Here is a 15,442-nt window from a genome sequence, read left to right on the forward strand (position 1 = left end):
TCTTGCCAACGATACCCACATCCCATGAAAGAATAAATTTAAAAAAGGTGACTGCATGGCATATTGGTTGCTAGTACTTGACCTTGCCTTTCCTAAAAGCAACCAGCTGATTAGGAGTAAATTAGTCATTAACCTTTTTGAATCGGTCTGTTAGCTTAGGCGATTTATGTACTTGGATCCCTAAATCACACTACTTCTCCACAGTCCCCTAACTTGTCACCATTTAGATAATATTCTGGTCTATTTTCCTTTTCAAGCATTAAACTGCAGGTTTTAAAAGAGATAATGTATTGATTTTGATCTTTCAAAATCCCTTTGATTCTGTAATAGTTCCCAATGATTAGAAAGTAGCAAACATAACCCTGATTTTTAAGAAATGAGGATGACAAAAAAATAGAGAAATATAGACAGTTAGCCTAACATCAGTTGGTAGGTAAAATGCTAGATTCTATTATTAGGAATGTGGTAACAGGACACTTGGAAAATCCTAAAATGATTAAGCAGAGTCCACACAGATTTATGAAAAGGAAATTGTGTCTGACAAATTTATTAGAGTTTTTTTGAGGATGTAAGTAATTGGTTGGATAACAGGAATCAGTTGATGTAGTGCATTTGGGTTTTCAAAAAGCATTTGATAAGGTATCACATTATACAAAATTAGGACTCATGGGATCGGAGGTAATATATTAGCATGGATTGAGGATTGATTAGTGAACAGAAAACAGTAGGAACAAAATGGAACATTTCAGGTTGGCAGGCTGTAACTAGCTGGGGTGCAGCAAGGACCAGTAGTTGGGCCAGGGCTATTCACAATCTAAATGAATGACTTAGATGAGGGGACTGAGTGTAACTTATCCAAGTTTGCTGATGATACAAAGTTAGGTGGGAAAGTAAGTGGCAAGGAAGATGCAAGGAGGCTGCAGGAGGATATAGATATGGCAGGTAAAATATAATGTAGCAAAGTATGAAGTTGTCCACTTTAGTAGGAAACATAAAAAAACAGAATATTTTTGGAATGGCAAGAGACTTGGAGAAGTGTGCATTCAGAGGTACCCAGGTGTCCTTGTACATGAATCACAGGAAGTTAACATATAGTACAGTGAGCAAATGGTGTGTTAGCTTTTGTTACAAAGGGATTAGAGTACAATTATACAGTGCATTGGTGAGGCCACATCTAGAAATAGTGTGTGCAGTTTGTTCTCAATTACCTAAAGAAGGATTTTTGTGCTCTGGAGCGAGTGCAACAAAGGTTCACTGGACTGGATCCTGGGATGAGGGAATTGTCCTATGAGGAGAGACTGGGGAGACTGGACCTTTCTTCCTTAGAGTTTAGAAGAATGAGGGGGTGATCTCATTGAAGCATATAAAATACTCAAAAGGGCTTGTCAGGGTAGCAGCTGAGAAAATATTTCCCCTGGTTGGTAAATCTAGAACACAGGCTCACAGTCTCAGTGGTTGGCCATTTAGGGCTAAGATAAGGAGAAATTTCTTCACTCAAAGGGTTTCAAGTCTTTGGAATTCTCTATCATTAAAGCACTATGAATGCTCAGCTATTGAGTAGAGTCAAGACAGTGGTTGATAGATTTTTGGGTATTAAGGGATATCGGGAAAGTGTGACGAGGTTGAGGTGAGGTAGAAAATCGGCCATGATCTTACTAAATGGCAGAGCAGGCTTAATGGCCTACTCCAGCTCCTTTTTCTTATGTATCTCACCTCCTACTGTTCACTTTTTGCTGCAGGTTTGAAGAGGGTTTTTGAAACACATCAGGGGACTCTCTAGAACACTCTTACAAGATTCCATCAAGATTCTACCTATGATTATGCTGGAAATTCCCTTAGGGCTTCGCCTAAAGTGAGTAAGTGCTGTGCCACTCTACCTTATTGGGCACCTTATAGAAACCACTGGAAGAAAAGAAGTGCCTGATCATCAGCATCTTGCTAGGAGACCCTTTTGGCTGGAGAAGAAATGGGAGGAGGAGATGAGGCTGGGCAGAGCAGCGCCAGCTGCTGCAGGAGAAAGGGACTCGAGGGGAAGGTACTCTTGTGGGTACAAAACAACGCCCCTCCACCAGGCTCTGCCAGCCAGTACATTCCACATCTTCAGAAAAAATGCGTGAGTGGTGCCCACATAGGCCATTCCACAAAAATTGAGTCTAATCAGTGCTTAAGTGCTAGGCTTAAGTGCTAGGCCTTCAGGTCTATTTAGCACCTTCCGACAATTTTAAATTTTGGCAATCACCAATTAGGGCCAAAATTTTATGCTAAAACCAGATTTCCAAACAGGCTAGTCTTATTTGCACGATACCCATTTAGCACTAGTTTTCACTGTCACCAAAATGACTGCCTAAAGCAAGAGCCAAGAGATATAAAAAAACTTATGATCAGACTAATTTGCATCTTTTCTTCTTTACTAGTACAGTATTAAGTGTTACAGAAAGATTCTACTTAAATTAAATATGTTTCATTTCAGGACTTTTATTCAGAACCACCTCCAAACTGAAATAATGACAGTGCTACAATTTTTGCTGCTTATCTATTAATCATTTTGTTTTTAGTTTTACAGTTCTGACATAAACATAAATAACAGGAATGTAGCTGATGTAATCGATTGGCATATATTACAAATTACAGAGATTAAACAATGTCAAATTTAAAATGAAATGTTTCATTTATCACATGTAATATACTATAAATAATTGTTTTCAGAAAATTACCTCAGAACGAGTTGAAGGACTCTCTTTACTTTGTTCTGACATATTTCATGAGGAAAAAACAAATTCTGCTTATTTGCATTGTGTTCCCAAAAATATTTTTCTCTTTTCTTAGATCTGTCAACGCTTCTCCATTACTGGACCAGAGATCAGAGGAAAGTGGCAAGTCTTCAAAGGAGCAAGTCTTCTACACAGGGTGAATTGGTCAGTCTTGCTGTCAGTCAAACATATTCTTGGAGCTGTAGACACAGAGAGCTGCTCAAAAATAAAGTACCATTTTCTTGAGTCTCTTTAGCTCAAGAAATGTTGTTCTTGGAAACCAACAGATTAATTCAAAACTAGACTTCCCAGATAGATAAACTTCTGATGAAGAACATTAAAACATTTTGCACACAATACAGGTAAGCCTAATAATTTTCTTGTGAATTTTGAATGTTTTATTATGTTACAAGCTTTATTTTGACTACTATATTTCTCAGCGAGTGAAAGTTCAAGATGGCAACTGAAAGGAATTTTAAAATATTTGAAACAATTTCATTGGTTCACCATCTGCTTGTTGCTATTGGTTTCTGACTGCAAATTCTAAGGGAACTTTGTCAAACTTACTGACCCCCCACTTACTACATGTTATAACCTTGTTTCCATATTTGTTCAGAATATTATAGTAAATTAAATTGTGGGGCTCAAACTATTCACATGGGAAGAAAGTGCATTAGATGCAACTGGGTCAAAATTCTTGTCCAACTGGCATACTTTCACTTCAGTGCAACTGCAGCAGAACATTTGGAACTTAGACCATGGCCCAAATACACCAGATCTCAGCATTGCATTCGAGTTTCTTGTTGCTTAGTTGCAGTAGCATTTCCATGTACCCCAAAGAATGTCATTATTATGAGGAGAGGGGGGGCCAAAAGGCAATGATTCCCTATGTGAGGATATGCTGTGACCTCAGCCCTTAAAGGAACTCAGTGTGTCCATTTGGCAATGGTAAGTTTGATGAAAGCAATTGTATTGGCTGAAGAGTGACCGGCCAGAAAGCAAGATGCTGGGTTAATCCCTCACTCTCTCTTGAAGTATCTTTCAGCTGCTCTGGTTGCACTATCCAACTTTCTGGTTGGGGGAGGTGCCCAGAAGTATCCTGAAGTCATACAAATCGTGGGACCTCTCTCTCTGATCCCATGAACTATGCATTGTAGTCGATTTTCATTTTATTAGCAATCTGCTTTTGCATTGCTCACATTGAGTCAGGGGATAGCCTGCTTTATTCTATGTAACATATAATATATCCTAAGAGCCACTTATTAATTAGTTGATTAGTTAACTAAAATTAAATTTTTATTCCAAAGTATCATGGGATTATCAGTTGTATTTTCAGTTCAAATAATGCGATGATATCCATACTTTTGCGGATATTATAAACGAGTGACCTTGATTTATCAAATCCATTAATTGTTAAGGATATAGAAAAAAAACCCCAAAATATTACATTAAATTGTGGCAGTAAAGCTACTAATATTCATCATATTTTTTATCTTTCCATGTACAATTTAACCTAATCTTCTTCACTTTCTATGCATATGCACTCATACGCTTTAAAGAAAAAAAGCTCCCATTGTTTCGACCCAGTAACAAGAAAGTTTAGGACTAATATCAGGAAAGTCTTCAATCAATTTCCAGAATAGTGGCAGCAAGAACACTGCAACAATTCAAGAAACAATTGCGGTGATGGGGGTAGAGAGGGAGGGGAAGGCAGAATGTTAAAATCTCTCTGAATCAAGGTAGGCCACATAGCCTTCCTCATCCTTAATCTTCTTGTGAATCATGCTCCTTCTTTACCCCAGGACTGGCTGGTCCTGTCAAAGGAATGTCTATTTTATGCAGGCATTCAAAGCATTAATTGTGTTTGTTGTGGGAATGATGGAAAATCTAATGAGGTCCAACATTCCTTTATGAAATGCTGCTTTACATGCCCCTGGCAACTAAATGGACGTCTAAACGAATACCCTAGCATGCAAACACAGACCTGCTATAATATGATCCTACTGCACAACTCATCCTTGCCTGCCTGAAAGCTGCTGAGGAAGATGCAGATTTTCGAGATCATTATCTTGTAGTTTGTAAATCTCTTTCTCAGTCCCTCTCATCAGTCATTGGTAGGTTTTTTCAGAGGTACGTGGATAAAAATGAAAGCACTGTACAAGATCACACATGCATGGTGAATAAGGCTGAAGGCACATATTCACAATTAGACCTAATTGTAAGGTAGACAAACATGTACCAAAGCACAGAAATAAGTTTGCAGACAAGGAGAGAAAATGATTCCTCGGCCCTCATAAGCAGACCGTTGGAAACAACTGTCAGACAGGAACGCAAATACAAAATTGGGAATTATTTGGTTACGTTTAAAGGCCCATGGTCTATTGATTATAGTTTTAGGCTGTTTCTTTGGTGTTTCTGTCAGCCTCCTGCTGGAGGTGTCCTTTGAAAACTCAGTGTTTCAGGATCAATGACTTAGAAGCAATTAATTCATTTTTTTTCTATGTTGTTATATTATAAATGCTAATTATATGGTTATATATTCAGCCAGGTCAGAAATAAAAATGGGAAGCACTTTGAAAACATAAATACAGTGATGTGACTGGTTGAAAGTGCAGCCTTTCAAAAGTTCTTTTGTTAGCTTATATGGCATCTTTTCTGATAGAAATTTCAGCAAAAACAGAATGGATAAGTTGTTGTAGCAAACCAGGACAGTTAATTTTTCTGCACACAGGCAGATTCAATGTGTAACACATTATTTGCAAGAATTTTAATTAGACATTTTCTTGGATTTTGCTGAGCTTCACAAAATGATGATGGATGCAGTGGAGACCAACAGATTTGGCTCTACTGGTTTTGCCAAACATAGTGCATGCTAACAAAAATGGGTACTGTCTCTTAATGTAGCTTTAATCTTTAGGTTCCTGGCAAAATAGGCATGTTGGTTCTTGATCTGAATACTGTTCCACTTGAATTGTGATAGAATGAACAGTGAAAGTGTCAAAAATTATCTTTGTAATTTGCTTAAGTACTTGTTGAGGATCCACTTCGTCAGCTGTGGATTAACATGAAAAGTAATTATTGTTAAGCAAGTACGATCAATTCGTTAAGCATATACAAATAGATGGTTCTAAGCATGCTAGCTGATAAATAAACAGGAAGCATCAGTGTCTTAATCACACTCTTATTAGATTGACAGCTCTAATGTCTCATTCCAATAATTTGCTGTGAACTTCAGGCTTATTGTTTTATACTGTTTAGGAAAATTAAGTGCCCTGTAAGCTGCATATGATTCTAACGCATATGACCACAGGAAAGACCAGTAACTGTGAAGACACCAAAAAGTCTTTTAAAGGGTGGAAAGAAGAATGTCCATGATACTCGGACCAAAGTGAAGATTCAGGATTTAATTAAGTAGAACAGAATTAGGAAAAGAAGTGTAGGGTTAAGGGAAATCAGAGGAAGGGCAGAAGAATCAGACATTATGGCTGAGAGCAGCAGCCTACCAGGTAGGCCCCTGTCCAACATATATACAGGCTGCACGGGTACTACCTCTGAGGAACTGCATATCTTCGAGCTGTGCCTCTCTCAGGATACCTATCATTGGGCATCTCTGCCAACTTCATCACAAAGATTGGTAGTCTTGCTCCACTGCCACAACTGCACTGTCCACTGCAACAACCCTCAAGTTTTATAGCCCTGGATCATGCAGGTGACAGATGCCTGCTTTCGTAGAGCAGTTGCATTTGGTCACTTTGGCATCACAGCTAGACTGCAGAGACACAAAGTCAAGGACTTCTACAGAATAGTTGGATTCCCCAAGGTTCAGGCATCTACTATAGCATACACGTGGCCCCGAAGACCGGAGCCAAGCTGCTACTGAGGTATGTCAATAGGAAAGGGTTCCTTTCTCAGGACATCCAGCTTGTCTGTAATACAAAGCAGGGGGTAATTTTATTCGCTGCTGTAGGAAGCACCAGAGGGCACATTCTACAGTATATCTTTATCAATTGATCAACTGTAGCAGCAGCAACTCAGCCATTCCTTCTACACACCCTACCAGATGACACCAAAACAGATCTCTTTGGACAACAAGATCTTATCAGGATTCCATCCCTGTATGAAGACATCTGAACCAACTGAATGGTCTATTTACTGACTTACTGTAATGTTCATAAATAACAAATTATGAGACAAGTGCCAGTGTATTTTGAAACAAAGTATTTTATTGCAAGTTGAGGGGATTAAAGGTTGTGGTTGTCAGGATAAAGTTGTCAGTTAAGTCTGAGTGACAACTGTACTGGAAGAAGTTAAGTGAACAGTGTGAGGTGTGAGGACATTAATTAAAGTGGAGGCAAGGGGGTTGGGATTGTGCAAAACATTTAGTGTTTGTTAGGGGAGTAATGTGTGCCTTTATCCAGAGTTTAGTGTGAAGGGTAAAATATTGTGAGAGGCTTTAAAATATATATAGATATGCTCATTGCCATTTCTAAAATTTTAAAACTGAACAAAGACTTTTAAAATGGCTGAACCTACATCTGTCTGTGACCCCTGAACAAAAGAAGCTACCTGGCAGTTTCGGGAAAACTCGCACCTCGTTATCTTTGAGAAGCCACTAACCTGTGGACTGTACAGTCCAACTTCAAAGAGAGCTATACAAACGCCAACTGCATCTAATAACCCAGGCTGGCCAGAAGGCGATGGATCGTCTGCTAAGACATAGGCCCAGCAACCTTCCTTTCAATTCCTAATGGCCGAGACATTTAACAGTCTTAGGAATCCAAGTGATGGATGCACATCCTTTGTCAATGATGATAGAGAGGTTGGAGTCATTTGACATGGGCCTCTGGCTTGTGGAACAAGTAAGATTGCCTTGCTGAATTGAAAAGCTCAGTCTGCTGTTTACCATCTAACTAGCAGTCTCACAGACAAGGAGCTCTGCCCAGGTGGAATACCTGGCCTCCATCTACACTGCTTCCACTGGAAATTCTGTATCATCACCTACAAGACTGATTCATCTCTGCATGTCTATCTCATCGTGTGAAGTCAACACCACCAGAAAAGTGAATTATCCGGCATCAGTTTCCAGCCCACTGACGTCTGTGAAGGAATAAATCATTGGGCTTTGATTCTGGATGCTGGAATACATATGGAACACTATTTATTTTCTCAGTGGTCTATGTAGCGTAAAACCCTTTTTTCTCTACTCCTCTCTTTACTATCTGAGTGAGGAGGTGACTTTGCAACCCTTCTTTCATGTTTTGAATGTGTGCAATAAACTGACCCTTTTTTTAGTTCACCCTATCTCGAGTTCGCTGTGGGGTTATTAATAAAAATTTGGATCACACGAAAACCGAGGGGTTGGGAAATGTGCCACTGCTTACAAAGAGGAAACAAATCAAAACACTTTTCTGTTTACGGATGGGTGGTGAGAGGAGAAATTAGTGCTGTTTAAATTAAGCCCCCTTCTGTCTGTAACAGTGTTGTGATTTGCTTTAACAGGGTGAAGTGTGTGGTATTCGGGATGAGTAAGAGGGAATGGGAGAGTATGACCTGCTACCTTTGTCTGCTCTCTGCACTGTTGATCAGTCCTCGGTTTCAGGGAATCAGTGCCAGCGCCTATTCCCTGCTGATTTAATAAATGGAAAAAAAAAACAGTCTGACACTCATCTCTTGCAACTCTTGGAAGATGGTTTGGCAGTGTTCATCAGTGAAGAGAATTGTGCTTCTTCTGCCTGCTGTTCCGGCATGGTGGTCACTTTACACAGCTAGAAACTAAATGGGCATGACTGTACCAATCTGGACAGATGCTGTGGCTGATAGATGACATCAAATGATTTTCTGTAAATTACCATCAAAACCACTTCTTGACTCTTTACCTTGCTGTTGAACTACTATAAAGTGTCTTGTACACCCTTGTACAATGGAAGTTTCCTGGGAATGGGATGTGGGGTTTGTGTGGCAGCAACTTACACAGTTTCTAAACTCAGGATACATTAGCAAAAATATTTAAACTAACTTACCCCAGGATATCTATGTGTCGCTCCCTATGCTTGTGAATGGTGTAACTATGTGGCACAAAAAAAGCATTAACTGGCACTGAGGAAATTCAGAGCCCATATTTGCTACTATTACACAAGAAGTTAGGTATAGCTAATATAACCATATTGCTGACTGAATGAAGCCAAGAAATTGCATTTGAAAATGTTTCTTTACTGACCTGTGGCAACATGAGCTGAAAGGATGACCTGGTTCGTGGTAAGAGCCCAGAGATGAAGGCTGTGTACTGATTTTACTCCATTAACGGCCAGAATCTTTTCCTTCACAGCATTGTAATTCAGTCCAATTGGCGCACCTTGATGAGAACCAAAACACCAGAGAAATAAAATTAAATACTATTTACATTTTATATTACATTCATGTTTACACATGCATTTATACACATTTAGATATATATTCTAGGCATTTTCATACTGTTTCTAAGATATGGAACATCTACCTGCCCCAAGCAACAAAAATGCTCAATTGCTGCTTGTGTTTCATCACATTGCTGTCAATTGCTGTCTTGTGTTTCATCACAAGACAGAATCCTTGAACTGTGCACATAGCTTCTGATGGTTTGTGATGTGTGATTTGATTATGAAAGAAGTACTGAAATTTACAAAGCAATAGTATGCTCTTTGTTGTCTCATTTGATGTTCTCAAATTCATTGACTATCTATCATTGTCAGGTCTATGCTTTTCACCCAATCACAGATCTTCTCTTTTGTTCTTTCTTTCCCTAAACCTTTTCCTGGCAATGTACTTGCTTAAAACTGTTACATCTCTACTTTCTTCCAGTTTTGATGAAGGTGGGTCAGGAAGGGGCAGTGACAGTGACAAAGGTAAATAGGGAACTAGTTGTCATCGTCGTCGATTCGAAGATCATGTCTACTCAGGGTCACAAGTTTCTGTCATGGGTCCCCGAGATGTCTGGACATGAAACTACATATATTCATACGCAGGGCCCTGTCCTCTGCAAGCAGAAAGAACATGCCCAAGCATTGAGCCTGTTTTGAATTAAACAAATACATGGGGTCAATATTTCCCTGGTGCATTCTCCATGGCAACGCCTCAGCTAATCAGAGTCAACTTGCCAACCAATTGGCACCCTTTTCTCTTGCAGTTGTTATTCCCTTTGAAATTTTGTATTCTTGCCTCTATCCTGATGAGTGCAAGACGAAAATATGTCTCTGGCAATATGTCTCTTTTTTTCTGCAATACTCAAGGGTAATACAGTAATCATGGGGAATTTTAATCTTCATATAGACTGGGCAAACCAAATATGCAGTAATAACTGGAGGGTGAGTTCATGTAATGTATACAAGGTAGATTTCTAGATCAGTATCAGTGTGTTGAGGGACCAACTAGGAACAGGCTCTTTTGGATCTAGTATTGTGTAATAAGAAAGGGTTAATTAAAGCCTTATTGTAAAGGGACCTCTAGGGAAGAGTGAACATAATATGATAGAATTTTATATTGAGCTTGAGTGTGATTCAGTTAAGTATGGAACTAACGTCTTAATTCTAAACAAACCAAATTATATGGGTATGAAGGGAAACTTGGTTAAGGTAGGTTGAGAAACTACATTAGGGATGTCGCAGACAAGCAATGGCTAGCATTTCAATAATTAATACATAATTTGCAAGAAATATACATTACTTTAAGGCACAAAAACTTCACAGAAAAAGTGGTCCCACCATGGCTAAAAAGAGGAGTTAAAGATAGCATTAGATCAAAGGAAGAGGAATATCGTATTGCCATAAAGAGTAATAAGCCTGAAGATTAGGAAGATTTTACAATTCATTCAGCAAAGGAGAACCAAGAAACTAATGGGGATAGAGAAGAGAGAATGAGAGTAGACTAACAAGAGACAAAAACAGATTGTAAGCATTTCTATATGTATGCAAATAGGAAGGGACTAGTGAAAGTAAACTTGGGCCTATATGAAGCAGAGGCAGGCGAAATTATAAAGAGGAACAAGGCAATGTCTTTACCATGACACAAATACTTTGTATCTATCTTCACGATAGAAGACACAAAAAGATTCTGGAAATAATGGAGAACCAAGGATCTAGCAATAATGAGGAACCTAAAGAAAATAATATAAGTAAAGAAATAGTACTTGAGAAATTAGTGGGACTAAAAGATGACAAATGTCCTGGATCTAATGAACTGCATCTTAGTGTTTTAAAAGTGCAGAGATAGCGGTGCATTTGTTTTGGTCTTCTAGAATTTCTTAGATTCTAGAACAGTTCCCAAGATTAGAAGGTAGCAAACATAACCTCACTATTTAAGAAAGGAAGAAAAAAGAAAATAGGGAACTATAGGTCATTTAGCCTAACATACGAATTAGGAGCAGGAGTAGGCCTTTCGGCATCTCAAGCCTGCTCTGCCATTTAATAAGATCACAGCTGATCTGGTTGTGGCCTCAACTCCACATTCCTTCCTACCCCCTCCCCTTTGATTCTTGTCAATCAAGAATCTATCTAATATAGTGGTGGGAAATCTGCTAGAATCTATTATTAAGGGCATGGTATCAGGACACTCCAGAATCACAGAATTGTTATGATGCAGGAGACCGCCATTTGGCCCATCGTGTCTGCACCAGCTCTCTGAATGTGCAATTTACCTAGTGCCATTCCTCCATCTTTTCCCTGTAATCCTGCACATTCTTCCTTTTTAGTTAACAGTCTAATTCCTTTTTGAATGCTTCAATTGAACCTGCCTCCACTACATACTCAGGTAGTGCATTAAAGACTCTAACCACTCGCTGCATTTCCTCGTATCACTTCTGCTTCTTTTATTCATTATTTTAAATCTGTGCCCTCTTGTTCTTGATCCTTTCACAAGTGTGAACAATTTCTCCCTATCGACTCTGTCCAGGCCCCTCATGATTTTGAATACCTCTATCAAATCTCCTCTTAGCCTTCTTTTCTCTGAGGAAAACAATCCTAACTTCTCCAATCTATCATCATAGCTGAAGTTCCTCATCCCTGGAACCATTGTCATGAATCTTTTCTACACCCTCTCTAATGCCTTTATATCATTCCTAAAGTATTGCGTCCAGAACTGAACACAATATTCTAGCTGAGGCTGAGCTAGTGAATTATACAAGTTCAACACAACTTAGAAAATCATAATATAATTAGGATGAGTCAACATGGATTTATGATATGGAAATTGTGTTTAACAAACCATTCAGAGTCTTTGAGGATGTAACTAGTAAATGGACCCGGTGGAACAAGTGGAGGCAGTGTATTTGGATTTTCACTTCAAAAAGGTGCCATATAAGGGGTTATTACTCAAAATTGGAACTCATGGAATTGGCAAGCTGTAACTAGCAGAGTACTACAGGGATCAGTACTTGGACCTTGGCTATTTACAAGCTACATTAATATTTAGATGAGGAGACTGAGTGAAACATTTGGCTAACGATACAAAGGTACGTGGGAAAGTAATGGTTAGCAAAGATGTTGCAGAGGAATATTGACCAGTTGAATGAGTAGACAAGAACATGGCATTTGGAATATAATCTGGCAAAGTTTGAAGTCATCCACTTTGGTAGAAAAAAGAAAAAAAAACAAATACTTTTTTGAATGGTGGGAAATGTTTGCATTTCAGAGGGACCTTAATGTCCTTCTACATAAGTCACAGAAAGCTAACATGTAGGTGCAGCAAGAAATTAGGAAGGCAAATGGTATGCTAGCTTTGGTTCCAAAGAGATTACGTATCAGAGTTAAGAAATCTTACGATAATTATCCAGGGAATTGGTGGACCACCCCTGGGCGACTGTGTGCAGTTTTGGGCTCTGTAGCCAAGGAAGTACAAACTTGCATTCGAGGCAGAGCAATGGAAGCTCACTAGACTGGCTGTTGGAATGAGAGAATTGTTTTATGAGGTGAGATTGAATAGACTAGGCCTATAATCCTTTGAATTTGGAAGAATGAGAGATGGTCTCACTGAAACATATAAATTCTTAAGGAGCTTGGCAGATGCTGAGAAAAAGAGCTTGGAGTCACAGTCTCAGATTAAGGGGTTAGCAATTTAGAACTGAGATGACGAGAAATTTCTTCTCTCAAAGGGTTGTGGATCTTTGGAATTCTCTATCCCAGAAAGCTCCAGATGCTCAGTTGTTGAGTATATTCAAGACAGATGTTGATGGATTGTTGTATGCTAAGGGAATTAAGGGATTATAGGGGATAGCGTAGGAAGGTAGAATTGAGGTAGAAGGTCAACCCTGATCTTATTGAATGGCAGAGCAGGCTCGAAGAGTCAAATGGCCTACACCAACTCCATGTTCTTATGTTCTTAAACCAAGCAGTGTGGAGCTTTAAATAAAACAGTAAAGGATCAGACACCTGGCATACAACTCACTCAATAGTAAAGAACCAGCTGCCTGCCTTAAGCCCCAGTCCATTGCCATTTAAGGATCAGCTGCCTGATATACATCCCATCCAAATTTCCTTTGCATTGAGTGTGTGTAATGGGCCGCCAACCCAATACCATCAGTTGTCTGTCCACCAATCAGTTCAAAGATATCCCTCATCATGTTGATTATTTCTATCTGTATTTCTATCTGTACTTCCCTGAATTCCAAATGCTAATTGGGTACTTGTTTTGTCCCTTTGTGAAGGTGTTAATTGACTCAACATTAAATGGTTTATCTGGGAATTTATGCCTCATTTTCACCATTCTTCAGGGTAAATTTTTCCAATATCCAAAGTTCCAACTGCTTGTAAAACAGAAACACAAGCAATAGGCCAATAGGCTTAAAAGATCAGTGCCTTTTGATTGATGCAATCTTTCTCCATCTTTGTACAACATTCTTCAATCCTTTCTCTCCCCAGATACACATTCACTTGCTTCTTGAGCCCATTTAAAAAATTTTCTTGTACCATCTCCTCTTGTGACTTAATCCACAGGTCCATTATTCTTTGTGTGAAATAGTTCCCTTACTCGTTATGAAAAGTGCTAGGAGGACATCATGAAGCCAATGGTTACATACTTGATGAAACCTCAAACTGTCTCTAATCAGAACATATTCTTAAGTCACTAGAATTGAAATGACAATAGAACTAAAATAAGAATAGTAGAGATAAGAATTACCTTCCATCAGCACCAACAAAATATCCCGCAGAACTGTGATTGTTGTTCCCAACACAAACACGGAGAAAATAAATGTGCAGATCGGATCAGCTATTTTAAATTCAGGCTGAAAGAGACAAGAATAATAATGCCAATTCTAAACGTTTATCAGATATCTCCATGAAGCATATAATTAGTTGCTGCTTACTCCATTTTAAGTTTTATGTGTTTTATTTCCTTTCTCTCTCTTTAGGTCTCCTTGACACTTGTACCTCTGCCCATGCTTTGTACCAACATGGCACAATGTGTTGCTGCTGGATCATCTTATTACTAATGTCTATATGGTTATTAACTTCCTGTAATGGAGATTTCAATGTTTTACTCTTTGCATTTAGATAATAGTTCGCATTTTAGACAATGTGGAAAATTCCTCAGTTATGTCCTGTCTAGAAAAAGCAGGACAAATCCAATCCCATCAATTATGTTCCCATCAGTCTACCTTCAAACATCAGCAAAGTGATGGAAGGTATCGTGACAATGCTACCAAGCGGCACTTACTCAGCAATAACCTGCTCACCAATGCTCAGTTTACATTCCGTCAGGGCCACTCAGTTCTGGATCTCATTACAGCCTTGGTTAAAACATGGACAAAAGGGCTGAATTCCAGAAACAAAGTGCCTCTGAGTGCCTCTGACATCAAAACAGCATTTGCCCGAGTGCGACATCATGGAGCCCTAGCAAAATTGAAGTCAATGGGAATCGAGGAAATCTCACCACTGGTTGGAGTCATACCCAGCACAAAGAAAGATGGTTGTGGTTGTTGAAGGCCAAATATCTCAGCCCAGGACATCGCTGCAGGGGTTCCTCAGGGTGGTGTCCTAGGCCCAACCATCTACAGCTGCTTCATCAATGACTTTCTCTCCATTAAAGGTCAGAAGTAGGGATGTTCACTGACGATTGCAGTGTTCAGCACCATTTACAACTCCACAGATAATGAAGCAGTCCATACCTACATGCAGCAAGACCTGGACAACATTCACGTTTGGGCTGATAACTGGCAAGTAAAAGTTGCACCGCACAAGTGCCAGGCAATAACCATGTTTAATAAGAGAGAGTCTAACCACCTTCAATGGCGGTACCATCACTGAAGCCCACACTATCGACAGCCTTGGGACTTAACATTGACCAGAAACTTAACTGGACCAGACACATAAATACTGTGGTTACAAGAGCAGGTCAGAGGCTGGGAATTCTGTGACGGGTAACTCACCTCCTGACTCCCCAAAAAGCCTGTCCACCATCTACATGGCACAAGTCAGGATCATGGCTCCATACTTGCCTGAATGAGTGCAGCTCCAAACACACTCAAGAAGCTCAACACCATCCAGCCAAAGCAAGCCGCTTGATTACTACCCCATCAACACTGTAAACATTCACTCTCTCCAGCTGGCAGCAGTGTATACCATCTGTAAGATGCACTGCAGCAACTCATCAAGGCTCCTTTGACAACCCCTGTGAAAGTTGAAAGAACCTGCAGTATAACTTCCAACCCATTACATGACCCATTG

At 39.4% G+C, this 15,442-nt stretch overlaps 1 protein-coding gene across 2 annotated transcripts in view; it reads right to left on the reverse strand.

Annotated features, from left to right (window-relative positions):
• Nucleotides 1–2,436: 2,436 nt before the first annotated feature.
• Nucleotides 2,437–15,442, reverse strand: part of LOC144679621 (proton-coupled zinc antiporter SLC30A8-like) — a 49,108-nt gene continuing 36,102 nt past the window's right edge. For both annotated transcript variants that reach the window (XM_078540193.1, XM_078540194.1), the window contains exons 5-7: nucleotides 13,896–14,001; nucleotides 8,968–9,102; nucleotides 2,437–5,802 (exon numbers count right to left, since the gene is read on the reverse strand). In XM_078540193.1, the coding sequence (XP_078396319.1) occupies nucleotides 5,657–5,802; nucleotides 8,968–9,102; nucleotides 13,896–14,001 (387 nt within the window). In that variant the 3' untranslated portion in view covers nucleotides 2,437–5,656. The remainder of the gene's footprint in view (nucleotides 5,803–8,967; nucleotides 9,103–13,895; nucleotides 14,002–15,442) is intronic.

Source organism: Cetorhinus maximus, chromosome 4, assembly GCF_964194155.1.
Source record: "Cetorhinus maximus chromosome 4, sCetMax3.hap1.1, whole genome shotgun sequence".
In the NCBI taxonomy this organism is placed as follows: domain Eukaryota; kingdom Metazoa; phylum Chordata; class Chondrichthyes; order Lamniformes; family Cetorhinidae; genus Cetorhinus; species Cetorhinus maximus.